Below are 15,922 nucleotides of genomic sequence, written 5' to 3' on the forward strand. Positions count from 1 at the left end.
AGGCCTGGTTGATTAGGCTCCAGTTCACTCTAATTTTTCTGATTCTTCCCTTCACTGTGTATAGCTCCATTTGCAGGCTGATAATTGACAATGAAAAGCAGGTGCAAAAATTTTTGGATCAATGGCTCATAGAACTGTTGTGGACTTCGTACTCTTGTGGTAGGAAAAGGACCATTGTAATATCGTGTCACCTCTGCATCCCAGCTGAAAGAGCTTCTCCTTTCTCAGCTCGCAAACAAAATTTCCAGGCTTCATTATGGTTGACCCAACTCTTTGCCCATCGGCAGTGGTCAGGGGAGGAATGCCACGTACTAATCAACCAGCGAATCCTTAAACCAGTCACCACACTAAGGAGAGTGGGATTAAATTGGTTGGCTTATTAGGCCAGAGGGATCCCGCTTCTGGAGTTTGGAGTGGGAACCCATCCACCCAAATCACACAGCTGCTGAGTAGCACAGGGGATGGGGGCATAGATGCTGGGGAAGTAGCTGACAGCATCCACTGTGTCTTTCATCTAGTAGGCTGAGCCTGATCCTAATGAGGCCAAAGTTTTGCCTGGCTTGTGTCATTCTTTGTTCCTGGCCATCCTTTTATCCTCCACAGTTCATCCTCAATGGCCAATTCCACCACCTGGCCACAGCCAGTCCATAGCTGTACCTCTGCATCCAAGTGGCAGAAGAAGTCTCTTATACTGAGGAATATATTGTCCTCACCTAAAGTCTAATAATACCATTTATTGTTGGCAGGCTAGATAGTAAGTAAGACATGCATATGATACAACGAAGAGAATGCTGCTCTCTTTTTCTGGTTGACTTTGGCATTTCAACTGCCTGGAACTTCAACCTTCAGAGCTCTTCTTAAAGGGAATATTTAATTTGCTCTAAAAATCATTTTGCACATAGAAGAAACTGATCTGTTTCAATAGTGAGTCCCCTTTTACTTGAATGAGAATCTGATGTGACATATGCTGTTGATGACGGCAATTTAAATGCCCCGTGAGAACTTCATCTCTCAAAATAAACTTTTCACTGTGTCAGCCTGGGATCTCTCTGAAAGCAGAGCTTCGGATGAGGGCTTGCATTGCAGGTTGCTTGCTTGGGGCACAACCTTGGTGTGCAAGAGCAGAACAGGTAATGAAAGCAAACTGGCGCAAGGACCTCTTACCGCGGTTGTTACATCTGTGAGCGACTCAGTCCCACCAGAACCTCCCATGAGCCGAGAGAACCTCAGAGGGACCGAGGGAAAGTGGTTATCCGTTGACGCCTGTCCCCTCATTGGTCAAGGGTCACCTATGGGGCGTTAACTCCTTTTTTCATACTTCAGGGCTGTAAGGGTTAGGCCCCGCCCAGGTGATTCCAGGCAATCCCAGGTGAACAGGGGGAGGTACCTGGTAACGCGAGGCACCCCCAGCAAAGGCTGGAGCAAAAGATGGGTGGCGAGTGTGAGGCGGGGCACGAAGGGGGTGCAACACACACTAAAGGGAAGGCATCTGCCAGAGCCATGTAGGAACCTGCAAAGGACCGGAAACCATCTACGTGGCTCTTCTGTCTTTCCTGGGTGTCTGAATGGCTTTTCTTTCTTTCTTTCTTTCTTTCTTTTTAACATCTTTATTGGAGTATAATTTCTTTACAATGGTGTGTTCGTTTCTGCTTTATAACAACACGTCTCTAAAAAGGTAAAATTAATAAACACATCACCGACTGAATTGCTGTCGAGCCCTGCAGGACTCTCATCAACAAAGAGGCAAGCACGCCAGTGAGGAGAACCGGCAGGGTCCTCAGAAGAGAAGGCTGCTTGCGGGAGGAGCTGTCAGCATCGCATCTTCAATTGGCGGGTCCTCTCATGCCCAGCAGGGGCTCCTTGCTTGGAGGGTAATTTTTACTCTCACTGTTCAGTCAGTATGATGGCTTTGTCCTTAATATAATGGTAGTTCTGACTTTCCTTTAAATTATTCCATAAAGAATCAGAAAGAAGGCCTCTCTCCCTTTTCCCTGCCCCAAAAATTCCACTCAGAAAACTTTTCTCATTTACATCTTTGCCTCCACATTAAATTTCTCATTCATGTTTCAGGTGAATCAAATGCAGCGTCAACTTTCAACACCCCGTGTAACTATCACAGTGACTCAAAATAATTGCCGACTGTCAGTGTATGTGCTGCGAACACAGATATGCCCGCCACTGGCTCTGTTATCACCAGAAGAAGGCAAAGCTTGCGTTCTTCTCTGGGCTCCATTCAAAACCTTAGTGTCGGCGAGGCAGAGTGTTGAGGCAATTATCTGCTTAATCTGTCCAAGAAACATATGCCTCCTCTGCCCTGAAATCACTTGTTTAGAAGAAAAAGTCTTTAAAGCAATTTTCTAGTAAGTATAGATTTAGCTGGAATGTTCCAGAGAATTGCCTCCGACTTTGGCTCCTCTAGCTCAGTGGTTTTCAATCAGGGATGGTTTTGTCCCCCCAGAAGACACTTGGCAATAAGGGGAGACATTTTATTTTTCTCCCGTTGCGGAGCACAGGCTCCGGACGCGCAGGCTCAGCGGCCATGGCTCACGGGCCCAGCCGCTCCGCAGCATGTGGGATCTTCCCAGACTGGGGCACGAACCCGTGTCCCCTGAATCGGCAGGCAGATTCAAAACCACTGCTCCACCAGGGAAGCCCGGGGAGACATTTTTGACCGTTATAGCCTGGGAGGGCTGGGGGAGAGTCCTACTGGCATCTAGTGGGTAGAGACCAAGGATGCTGCTAAACATCCTACAGTGTGCAGGACAGCTCCCACAGCAAAGAATGATCCAGCCCAAAATGTCAGCAGCACCGACACAGAAATCCTGCTCTAGCTGTTGAGGATTTATACATAAATAAGGTCACTTGTTTAGAAAATTCAGACCAAAAAGAAAAAAAATTCCTTCCTTCAATTGAAAAAGAGATGAATATTAAAGACTATTTTAAGCCAAAATAACCCATAAGACAAGTTTGTGTTTAGCCTATAATCTTCAACTTCTGCCCAAATGAATATACGTGTTTATAAGATTGCAGTTATATATAGTTTGTATTCTTGTTTCTACTTAAAAATGTCACTTCTATAGTCTTTACATCATTTTAATAGAGAATATTCCATTGTTTCAATTCCTTTCTCTTCGTTCCTTTCTTTCCTTCCTTCCTTCCTTCTTCTTTTTTTTTTTAAAAGTAACTTGAGCAAAAGCACGCACTCCAATTTGAAATCTGGCTTTGGAGACCTGGCCATGGGGCACTCTTGAATGATTATTTTATTTTTAAAAATTTTATTTATTTATGTTTGGCTGCTTTGGGTCTTCGTTGCTGCACACGGGCTTTCTCTAGTGTGCAGTGAGTGGGAGCTACTCTTTGTTGCGGTGCACGGGCTACTCCTTGTGGTGGCTTCTCTTGTTGCAGAGCACGGGCTCTAGGCACTCAGGCTTCAGTAGTTGTGGCTCACGGGGTCCACAGTGCAGGCTCAGTAGTTGTGGTGCACAGGCTTAGTTACTCTGCAGCACGTGGGATCTTCCCAGACCAGGGCTTGAACCCGTTTCCCCTGCATTGGCAGGAGGATTCTTAGCGACTGTGACACCAGGGAAGCCCATCTTGAATTATTTACAACAAAAATTATTTTCAAAACATTATAAGAAATTGGTATGATGTAAATTTACTACTTGTGAGAAACATTTGCTATTTATGTATTTTTAAAATTTAAAAACAACCTATGTTTTTCTTTAGAATGTAATATTAGAGCAGCACTGGTGCTGAGCTTAATAAAAAAATTCACAGCGTGAAACCCTGGCTCCTTCAAGGTGGGGGCCACTTAGCCTCTAGTTCACAGGAACATATCTAGTCTGGGCTAAGTCCACACTGCATCACAAAAGGAAAGAGTATCTCTGGGCTTTCTATCCTGTTCCATTGATCTATATTTCTGTTTTTGTGCCAGTACCATATTGTCTTGATTACTGTAGCTTTGTAGTGTAGTCTGAAGTCAGGGAGCCTGATTCCTCCAGCTCCGTTTTTCGTTCTCAAGATTGCTTTGGCTTTTCGGAGTCTTGTGTGTTTCCATACAAACTGTGAATTTTTTTGGCCTAGTACTGTGAAAAATGCCAGTGGTAGTTTGATACGGATTGCATTGAATCTGTAGATTGCTTTGGGTACTATAGTCATTTTCACAATGTTGATTCTTCCAATCCAAGAACATAGTATATCTCTCCATCTATTTGTATCATCTTTAATTTCTTTCATCAGTGTCTTATAATTTTCTGCATACAGGTCTTTTGTCTCCTTAGGTTTATTCCTAGATATTTTATTCTTTTTGTTGCAATGGTAAATGGGAGTGTTCTTAATTTCACTTTCAGATTTTTCATCATTAGTTTATAGGAATGCAAGAGATTTCTGTGCATTAATTTTCTATCCTGCTACTTTACCAAATTCGTTGATAAGCTCTAGTAGTTTTCTGGTAGCATCTTTAGGATTCTCTATGTATAGAATCATGTCATCTGCAAACAGTGACAGCTTTACTTCTTTTCCGATTTGGATTCCTTTTATTTCCTTTGCTTCTCTGATTGCTATGGCTAAAACTTCCAAAACTATGTTGAATAAGAGTGGTGAGAGTGGGCAACCTTGTTTTGTTCCTGATCTTAGTGGAAATTGTTTCAGTTCTTCACCATTGAGGACGATGTTGGCTGTGGGTTTGTCATATATGGCCTTTATGATGTTGAGCAAAGTTCCCTCTATGCCTACTTTCTGGAGGGTTTTTATCAAAAATTGGTGTTGAATTTTGTCGAAAGCTTTCTCTGCATCTATTGAGATGATCATATGGTTTTTCTCCTTCAGTTTGTTAATGTGATGTATCACATTGATTGATTTGTGTATATTGAAGAATCCTTGCATTCCTGGGATAAACCCCACTTGATCATAGTGTATGATCCTTTTAATGTTCTGTTGGATTCTGTTTGCTAGTATTTTGTTGAGGATTTTTGCATCTGTGTTCATCGGTGATATTGGCGTGTAGTTTTCTTTCTTTGTAACACCTTTGTCTGATTTTGGTATCAGGGTGACCGTGGCCTTGTAGAATGAGTTTGGGAGTGGTCCTCCCTCTGTTATATTTTGGAAAAGTTTGAGAAGGATAGGTGTTAGTCCTTCTCTAAATGTTTGATAGAATTCGCCTGTGAAGCCATCTGGTCCTGGGCTCTTGTTTGTTGGAAGATTTTTAATCACAGTTTCAATTTCAGTGCTTGTGATCTTTGATAAAGGAGGCAAAAATATACAATGGAGAAAAGACAGCCTCTTCAATAAGTGGTGCTGGGAAAACTGGACAGGTACACGTAAAAGAATGAAATTAGAACACTCCCAACACCATACACAAAAATAAACTCAAAATGGATTAAAGACCTAAATGTAAGGCCAGACACTATCAAACTCTTAGAGGAAAACATAGGCAGAACACTCTATGACATAAATCACAGCAAGATCCTTTTTGACCCACCTCCTAGGGAAATGGAAATAAAAACAAAAATAAACAAATGGGACCTAATGAAACTTCAAAGCTTTTGCACAGCAAAGGAAACCATAAACAAGACGAAAAGACAACTCTCAGAATGGGAGAAAATATTTGCAAATGAAGCAACTGACAAAAGATTAATCTCCAAAATTTACAAGCAGCTCATGCAGCTCAATATCAAAAAAACAACCCAATCCAAAAATAGGCAGAAGACCTAAATAGACATTTCTCCAAAGAAGATGTACAGGTTGCCAACAAACACATGAAAGAATGCTCAACATCACTAATCATTAGAGAAATGCAAATCAAAACTACAATGCGACATCATCTCACACCGGTCAGAATGGCCATCATCAAAAAATCTACAAACAATAAATGCTGGAGACGGTGTGGAGAAAAGGGAACCCTCTTGCACAGTTGGTGGGAATGTAAATTGATACAGCCACTATGGAGAACAGTACGGAGGTTCCTTAAAAAATTAAAATTAGAACTACCATACGACCCCACAATCCCACTAGTGGGCATATACCCTGAGAAAACCATAATTCAAAAAGAGTCATGTACCAAAATGTTCATTGAAGCTCTATTTCCAGTAGCCAGGACATGGAAGCAACCTAAGTGTCCATCAACAGATGAATGGGTAAAGAAGGGATGGCACATGTATACAATGGAATTTTACTCAGCCATAAAAAGAAATGAAATTGAGTTATTTATAGTGAGGTGGATGGACCTAGATTCTGTCATACAGAGTGAAGTAAGTCAGAAAGAGAAAAACAAATACCGTATGCTAACACATATATATGGAATCTAAAAAGAAAAAAAATGGCCATGAAGAACCTAGGGACAAGACAGGAATAAAGACACAGACCTACTCGAGAATGGACTTGAGGATATAGGGAGGGGGAAGGGTAAGCTGTGACAAAGTGAGAGAGTAGCATGGACATATATACACTACCAAACGTAAGGCAGATAGCTAGTGGGAAGCAGCCGCATAGCACAGGAAGATCAGCTCGGTGCTTTGTGACCACCTAGAGGGGTGAAATAGGGAGGGTGGGAGGGAGGGAGACGCAAGAGGGAAGAGATATGGGGACATACGTATATGTATAACTGATTCACTTTGTTATAAAGCAGAAACTAACACACCATTTTAAAGCAATTATACTCCAATAACGATGTTTAAAAAAAAAAAAAGGAAAGAGCAGAATCTTGCTTAACAAATCAGGATGTAAAGAGACAAATGCTAAAGCTCATGGTGATAAAAGTAATTATAACCACTTATCTGATGAGTCAAAAATGTTTGTATTTTAACAGATATGAAAACTATTGGGATTCAGCTGAATGGACAGAGTCTAGTCCTGCCTGAAATTCTCAATGTATCCCATTGTCACCCTGGGTCTTCTGCCCTTCGAAGTCCAGATAGTATTGCCTGGGACTCCCATTAAATATCCTATGGAATTTTAAAGCACTTCCTAGGTTTTTGCAAATTTCTGGAAGGCCTGTGGCTCTGAGTTCTCGTCTCTCTGAGTTAATTCAGTTGATGGTCATCTTACCATACCCCCCTTTTGTTGCTCCCTACTGCACCTGCTCAGACAGAACTCATCTCCAGTGCCGAACTCAGCACACACTCCCCAAACACACCATCCCCCCTTAGACTGTGTGCCTGTCAAGCCCTTGGTGAAGATAAAGGAGAGGTTATAACATGCAACACGAACAACTTCGGTGCACACAGTAAACGTAGCAGTTAATTAAAGGACCCTTTGATCACTGGGGCCTTTTTCTTGGGCCAATTCCCATCGTATAGCATCCCAGCCTCCTCCCTACCCCTCAGTAGCCCTTCTCCCTGCATCCTGTCTTATCTTGCTCATCATCTCCTTCCTCCCAGATGGTCCTATATTGTTCATACTAAGTTACACAGAGCAGTTCAGCTCTCTTGAGTCTGTACTCCCCACATCAATTCCAGCTCTCCCTTTGCATCTCAAAACCAAGCAAACCAAAAAGCCTTTAATTTAACAGGATTTACATGTCTAGAAAGCAGTTATTGTTGTTCATAGCAATTTATTTTCCTCTCATCCATCTGTATAAACTTTGTTCATTCCTTTAAAAAGACAGTTGTGAAATATAAGCCTGTATGTATGTGTGTATATATGCATGTATCTATATCTATGTCTATAGCCACATGTCCAGTAAAAGAGAAGTTAGTTAAGTGGCTTCAAGTGCTTGGACTTCAGCTACAGGGCAGGTTAGACGCGGATGTGTCCAGTGCTCTGCCTTGGTTTCCAGTTTCCAGCTCTTTATCTCTAAATTGTTCAGCCTGACACTCAAGGGGTTCCTTCCATCCATTGCTCTACTGAGCAACCTCATCTTTCAGAGTCCATGTCTTACTTGGTCTCTCTCTACCTGGTCTGTATTTACAAAATGTGGTGGGGCATGGAGACCACAATTGACCGTTCCTTATTGGTCCCTGAGTGATGGCTCCTAGGTGCCTTCTTCGGTGTGTTATTATTTCTCTGGCTAGTATTTCAGACTCTACAAAAACAGTGATGATATACTTTCTTTACTCCCCCCAAACCTCCTGGGAGGCAGTAGATATTCCAAAGTGTTGTCCACTGTTTCCCCAGATTCATTTACTCCACAAATTCATTCACTCTGCAAACATTCATTACCCGCTATGGGCTAAGAGGTGGGGACACAGCAGCAAACAAGAGAAAGTTCTTGCCTTCCCAGAGTTTATTTCTAGTTGGAGTGACGGTGGTGGAATATCTCAGTGCTGAATGTATGTTGGTGACACCAAGACAGCCCACTCTAGTTTCATAAGGAGAGTATACTCCTTTTAGGGTTAAACACTGTAAACAGAAACAATGAAACGTTTTACCTAATGACGTTTTCTTCATCTCCTCAGCATACCACTAATTCTACCCACCTGCCACATCTGCTCGTCCATCACATGGTGACTTGAGTGTGGGTGCTGTGAAACTTTCCTTCTTGGGAATAATTCCGTCTGCAATGAAAAACAGTATTTTAGCTTTTAAAATTATAGCTCTGAAATGTGAATTTCCTTTTCATTCTCCTTGAGACGACCATATATATATGTGATGAGGAAGAAAATTTGAAGACAGTATTTTACCATGTCTCATTCTAAATATAAACATGATGTTCCTCCATTCATTATAAAAACGCCACTCCAAGCCTTATGAATAAACTTTTCCATTTTAATACCTCTTGGTTATACTGTGCCCATTTTATGATGGGAAGCTTTGGCAAAGGCAGCAAGAAAAATAAGTTAATGGAATTACAATAAAGTTATTTACTGAGAAAATCAGGCAAAAGGATTTCCTTTTCTACAAGCATTCAGCATCTCAATAAGTGAATGAACACACACACACACACACACACACACACACACACACACACACACATACATATATATATCAGAAACAGTTTACTCTAAATATTACTTTTCTAGGTTATCCACTTAACTCACCCTATGAGATTTATAGTTCAATCATATCAGTTCAGAGTGGGAAGAAAAAAGGCCATTTATCTAATCCAATTCCTTGAGAAAAAATACATAGGCAATATTAAGAATCTTCAATTATCTAATTTAATAGGAGGGATGATTTATACTCTGTAATCAGTAACATGTGATACTGATTATTTCTAATCCCTTAGAAGAGATCCGACATTCTGCTTTTGGTCCTGTATAGCATGAAATCATCATGTATATTTTACCGAAAGAAGTAACAAGAATAATGGCCCCTACAGTCTGCAATCATTTTATACTAACATACTGCAACATGGTTTTGCCCTGGGGCAGAGAAGTAGGGATTTTCTCTACTTCAAAAGAATGAAAAATTATTATCACTCTATCCAGTACCATTATAGACTTCAGAGACTTTGGCATGAAATATTCAGAAAGTTTATTTTAGAATTCAATATTTTAAAAGCCTGCTTTAAAACTATTACAGTGATTAGTGGCTTTGTTACTCGGGCCAGTCCTTGCTTGAAAAAGCCCTATGTCATGGTTAATACCATTTGCCGTTTCAACAAAATATAATTTGCACCAACCCAATAAGGCAAATAAGGCACGTAATGCATTGTTTTAGAGTGCCCCCCAAAGAGGAATTGGGACCACAACTCATCAGTTAGCTTTCAAACACACTCTTGAACACTGCTTCCACTGGTAGCAGCTGAACGTATTGCTTATGCCATGATTTTGTCCGTCTGCCATGTGTTATCTTAACCAGGTGGAATGGGTGCCATTCCTCTGCTCCCTGTTCAAGGAGCAATGCCCCTGTCTCAGTGTCTGTAGCGACACACACGGACAACCCAGCTGAGGCCGCCCACACCCTCCGCTGACCAGCCAGAGGCTCACATCTTCACCTCTCTCCATAGGAGTCAGAAAAGCTTATCAGGTGTTTGTGAGGAATTAACCAAGCTTCCGAGGCCATGAATGAAGCCAGTGAAAACTTCCGGAGCTTGAGTTAGCTGCATGGGAATTGCAACACAACCGCTTCTCTCTGGACCATCCTATTTACATAGGGAGACATGTGGAATAGAGTATAGAGCCCTGGTTTGGGAATTTAACAATCATGATTTGAATTTCAAATCTGGTTACTTAACCAGCACCATGATCCTTCAGAAACCACTGAACCCGTTTAGGCTCCATGTCTGTAGAATGGACCCGTCCTGGCATCTGTGCACAGATTTGATGAGACAGGTGATATAAAGACAGTGCGAGGCAGGGTGTCAGTCACTGTTCCCATCGTTATTATTTACTCCCCAAATGTTTTTCTTATCTCTTAATTCTTTATTCCACATTTCTGTTGTGTAATGTGTGAAAGGAAAATCAAAATGGAGTTGGTGTTGCTAAGAGAGTTCTCTAAAATGGAGCCAGGAGACCATTAAGGAAGTGTGACTTCTGCACATCAAAATCTTTTGTCCTGGTGACGTCATCCAGAACACCTTCCAGAAACGCAAAATATTTACTGGACCCTTACCTTAAAACAACGTGTGACTCCTCAAGGGCAAATCTTTTCTAACTTGAGTCAGAGTCAGTCACAAATTTCACCAAGCAGCTTTTAACAACCCCGTGGCTTTTCGTCTCTTCCTTTGAACACTCTTTCGGGGTTACCCAAATTTGTATCTCCCAAACTGCAATTCTTCAGACCCTAAATAAACTCTTTTCTTCTTTGCAGCCTCCTGCATTGTGTTTTTGGTTGACAAATGCATGTATATTTATTGACATATCACAGAAAGAATTTGCAGGATGACTAGAAAAATCATCACTCCTGCCTTTTTTAATATAACCTGTGCACTTGATGACATTCCTTTAAATTTATTGAATGTATTATTTCTGTAGGTTTTAATAAATAACTTTTCCTTTCCTTCACACCTTAGGTATTATCAAGGAAAAAAAACGAAAGATAAACATCAACCTCAGCATTCAAGTAGATAAAATACGTGCCTCTCACGTAGACATGAAAAGAAATGAAGGTTCTGATGTGCTCTTGATGCATAAGGTGAGACGAAACTAACCTGTGAATAACTTTCTGTTTCATTTTCCAGGGAAGTAGATCAAGACTCAGATGGTCACGTCAGCTTTAAAGACTTCGAATATGCCATGAACTACGGACAAAAGTAAGCCTAACTATTGTGTGCTGCTTTGGGCAACCTGTGGGGAGACCGAAATAGATTGTGATATATTTAGATGTCGAATCCCACTCTACCAATGATGTCATGCTGCATACCTTCCGTTAAACTCTTCATCATGGTTCTCAGATGCTCACAGTTGCTTGCACTGCCACTGGGATGGCCCCCAACCCCCCTCCTCTTTACTCTCAACCCCCGACTCCCCCCCCACCAATGCTGCCAGCCAGGATGCTCCACTCAGTTACTGGTCCTTGCCACCCTACCCACAGCCTCCCTGATCCTCAGCAGTTCCTAGTGTCAGGAACTGCCAGTGGTACCAGTTTCCTTCCTGCATTCAGCTTTGGTTGAACAAATAATAGCATGTACATGCAACTGAGTGTTGACTGTGTTCCAAGCAATGAGCAAGGCTTTTGGAAAACAAAGTTAAGACTTCTCTAAGACAATGTGTCCTTAGTAGTCATCAAAAATCATCATCGCAAAAATGGCCCTAGGGCGCTGGTTGTGCAAGATGGAAAAACCAGATTGAGCTGACATTAGTATAAGTCTTCTCCAGCTGCATACAGAGGAAGGACAGGGTGCAGTAAGGATATCGGAGGCAAAAGACTTACCTGCAGAACCCATTAGAATGGCCTGGGCCTGCGGTTCCTGCAGCAGAACAACAAGCCCTGGGCTGCCTGGCTGCCCTGTGCTGTACCCTCCCTGGTTCTGGGCGGCTCTGCCCTGCCACAAGAGCCTTAGCCATCTGTGTTCCCATCCTCTGTTTTCTGCCCATCCATACCTGGGATCCGGGGACTGCTGTCCTAGAACAAAAACTGTGACCCTGGACATTCAGCACTTATTTTAAATAAATACTCATATCAGTACTAATATTTTGTCTGTAAATGTTCAGAATGCTAAACATTAACAACACTGTGAAAACATCTAATATAATTCAAATTTTAAAAGTATTAAAGGCCAAGGAAATACGTACATTTGTCAAAGAGAAACATTAAATAAGCATCCTTCTGACACAAAGTATTAGCAGATAAACTTAATAAACTGTCATAAATCAGAGGAGCCTACAGAGACATAACAGCTAAATGTAATTTGGTGTTCTGGAGGGGATCCTGGAATAGAAGAAAGGACGTTAGGGAAACACTAGTAAGGTATGCACTTTAGTTCATAATGCTATATCAATATTGGTTCATTAATTGTGACAAATGTACCATACTCATAGAAAATATTCATCATAGGGGAAAGTGAGTGAGTACATGGGAACTCTCTATTCTATCTTCACAATCTTTCTATAAACCTAAAACTATTCCAAAATTAAAAGGTTGTTAAAAAATAAAGTCTTATTCCAAAATTAGCATACTAAGCACTATCTAAAATGAAGAAAACTTTGAAAATCATTAAGAAGTACACATGAAATATTATTTCAAGAACAAAGTGGATCCATGGTATCCTTGAGCATCACGTGCATTTTAGGACAGATTGTTCTGGCTGATGAAAAGCCCTTTCTGACTTCGGGTAGAGTTTTATTCAGCAAGTATTTTCATCATAAATTGAATAGTTGAGTCATTGGTCCTCATCTCAGTACATAAGTGGTACTGCTTTTAGATTTTTAAAATATAAAAATTAGAGTAATCTACCAACAAAATGCTTGTATTTCAGTAATTGCCAGAATACCAAAACCTTGTATTGCAATCACTAGTTGGACCTTATTTCTTCCTGTAATCATGACAAGAGAGAGGGAGAGGTCATGTCCTCCCGTTGAGTGGCAGGCAGGAGGCCAGGGTGGGAAGAGCTATTGGGCAACTGCCTTGATCCGGGATTAGTCCAGGCTCTCTTCGGTCTCAGTGAGGTCTCAATGACAGAAACCTACCCAGACTAGCTTAGACAGAAAAGGAATTTACTAGAAAATACTGGGCTAGCTTATATAATCCAACATAGGAAGGGCAGTGGTGCAGCTGGGTTTCCAGGAAAATGAGAACGAGTAACACAAGCACCTCCGGACTCTGCCCGTGTCCCCTGGTCACTGCAGCCTCACACCATTCTAAAAAGGAATTGGCCCGTCATCTGTGCAAGTGCAAAGACCCTAGAAAGAGGCTTCAGTTGGCCCCTGGATCAGTCAACTCTGATTCATCTTGGTCTAGGCTTGGTCCCTAGACACTCAGCCAGGTGTGCTCAGGGCTGGTCACAGGAGGGGAAGTTGATAAGAGCTGGGCGGCCATCCCCTGTTCTTTTTTTAGAAGAAAGCAATATGACCTGGACCTTCTCTAGGAGGGAGAGCGCCTCGAGGATTTGATGCTTAGGAGGGCCCAGGCTCTCAGGGCAGAGCACAGACCAAAAGAAGGGGCCATGAGAAGCTGCTCATGTCACCTTCCCTCCTTACCACTCCCTCTACACTCCATCCAAATCCTTGTCTTGTAAGCTTTGCCCCAGCTTCTCACTTCCAGGCCCCTGCCCCACCCTCGTCCCCAAACCACATGATGCTGTCTGCAGTGTGACCCTGTTGGTCTCCCTTCAGTTGCATGGCCCAAGGATGGGCGTTTATGCAAGCTGATCAGCTCGGTCTCTCCCCGTGGAAGACCTCAGGAGTGAGAGTGAGGGAGGCGGAACAGCGCTCCTCCGGCCGAATGAGTGGTTATGACTCAGGGGCGAGGGGCAGACGTGTTTGCCACCATGTGGCCTGGAAAACCAAGGCAGCTGGTTTGCAGTGAGAGCAGAAAATGAAACAGACACGAAGAGGGGAACAAGAGAGGAACTAGAGAAACCCATGATACTGGATTTCTGATTAAAGCTTATACACAAGGCCCAGTCATAACCCTTTGGGTCCTATGAGGTAACTCTGTATCCTTCCAATAAATCTTTCTGCTCAAGCCAGCTGGAGTTGCTTTCTGTTATCTGAAACCAAGAGAACCCTAACTGTTACAAGCATAGAGCCAAGGACAGATACTAGGTAACATCAACATTTACTGGGGCAGCAGAGAAAAGAGTCTTCTAAATAGACTAAGAAGAAGCAGCCAAGATGGAAGAGGATGCTGTCGCCAGATCTCTCTCGCTGATACCTCTGCCTCCAGCGGATCTTTCACTATGACCAGCTCCAGTCTTCCCCTGTGGCAACAGCTGTCTCTCAGAGATCACCAGTGATTTCCAGTGGCCAAACGCACGAGCCCCTCTCGGACCCCATCACACTTGTCCTTTCTCTTGGGTCCTTCCCTCTTTAGCCTCCTTAGCACTGCTCTCTCGTGGTATTTCTGTGCCCATTCTTCCCATTCTACTCTCTTTTCCTGTATCTTCAACTATCTTGTAAGTGTTAGTATTCTCCAGGGTACTCTAATTGGCCGCTCTTTTTTTTTTTTTTTTTTTTACTAAATTTATTTATTTATTTTTGGTTGCGTTGGGTCTTCGTTGCTGCGTGTGGGCTTTCTCTAGGAGCGGCGAGCGAGGGCTACTCTTCATTGCGATGTGCAGGCTTCTCGTTGCGGTGGCTTCTCTTGTTGCAGAGCACGGGCTCTAGGTGCGCAAGCTTCAGTAGTTGTGGCATGCGGGCTTCAGTAGTTGTGGCACATGGGCTTAGTTGCTCCGCAGCATGTGGGATCTTCCTGGACGAGGGCTTGAACCCATGCCCCCTACATTGGAAGGCAGATTCTTAACCACTGTGCCACCAGGGGAGTCCTTGGCCACTCTTCTTGATCAACACATTCTCCAAGGATGATTTCATTCTCTCCCAAGACTTCAGCTATCATTACGGGTGTGACTCCACCAACCAAACTTTATCTTTCGTCTTGATCTCTGCTGCACCCAGACCTGTGTTTTCATTTGCCGGTTGGACGTTTTCACCTCAACCCAAGCTCACTGAACTAAAATCAGACTCATTGTTTTCTCTGATTTCCAAAATTGGCTTCTCATTCTGTGTTTTCTATTTCTGTTAATGGCATCCATCCCATCCCCCACCCCAAGCTCTCATCTGAACCAGACACCTAGGAGTTTCTTTCAAATCTCCCCCATCTTCCTTCACTGTGATATCCAGTCAGTCACTGCATCCTTTGAGTCTGCATCTGCAAAAACTTTCATGACATTTCCTTCCATGCATCATGATCTCTCGGCCCATGTTCTTATTCCCACTCCCATCCGTCCATTGGGGCATATGTTCTTCTATTCATTGCTATAAAGATGAGTAAAGGGTGTGGTGACAAGTCAAGAACTAGACCCCACTATCATGAAATTTAGTCCAGCATGTCAGTTATCTTCTCAAAGCACAAATAGAATTGTTTTTGTTTTTTTTTTCTTCTCTGCTCAGAAGCTTTAATAGCCATCTTTTCATTTGGGTCATGTCTAACCCTTAACGTGCCATTCAAAGCCCTCTACAGTCTTGTCTCCACTTGTCTGTTCAGCTTCATCTTTCACAACTACCTCTACCATACCATCCCACAACCAGGCAACTCACACACACACATACAAGTCCCTTAGCCTAAAAACACCAAAATAACAACTAGATCTTTGCCCCAAATAGAAAATTAACAAATAACCTTGGAATTCATATCTGATGAGGTAATAGGAAAATACACCATAAGATAAAATTCCATTTAAAAAACACTGGGCCACCTTCATCCTAGTGGATTTGTTTTTTAATTTTTATTGGAGTGTAGTTGCTTTACAATGTTGTGTTAGTTTCTGCTGTACAGCAAAGTGAATCAGGCTATACGTATACATATATCCCCTCTTTTCTGGATTTCCTTCCCATTTAGGTCACCACAGAGGATTGAGTAGAGTTCCCTGTGCTATACAGTAGGT

At 42.4% G+C, this 15,922-nt stretch overlaps 1 protein-coding gene across 5 annotated transcripts in view; it reads left to right on the forward strand.

Moving 5' to 3' along the window:
• Positions 1 to 15,922, forward strand: part of EFCAB11 (EF-hand calcium binding domain 11) — a 187,380-nt gene that overhangs the window by 134,516 nt on the left and 36,942 nt on the right. For 4 of the 5 annotated variants that reach the window (XM_060004062.1, XM_060004058.1, XM_060004059.1 and 1 more), the window contains exon 6: positions 11,060 to 11,131. In XM_060004062.1, coding sequence (XP_059860045.1) covers positions 11,060 to 11,131 — 72 coding nt within the window. Of the gene's footprint in view, positions 1 to 11,059; positions 11,136 to 15,922 lie in introns of those variants that run through there. The other variant, XM_060004064.1, reaches the window with a different exon arrangement.

Source organism: Delphinus delphis, chromosome 2, assembly GCF_949987515.2.
Source record: "Delphinus delphis chromosome 2, mDelDel1.2, whole genome shotgun sequence".
Classification (NCBI taxonomy): Eukaryota; Metazoa; Chordata; class Mammalia; order Artiodactyla; family Delphinidae; genus Delphinus; species Delphinus delphis.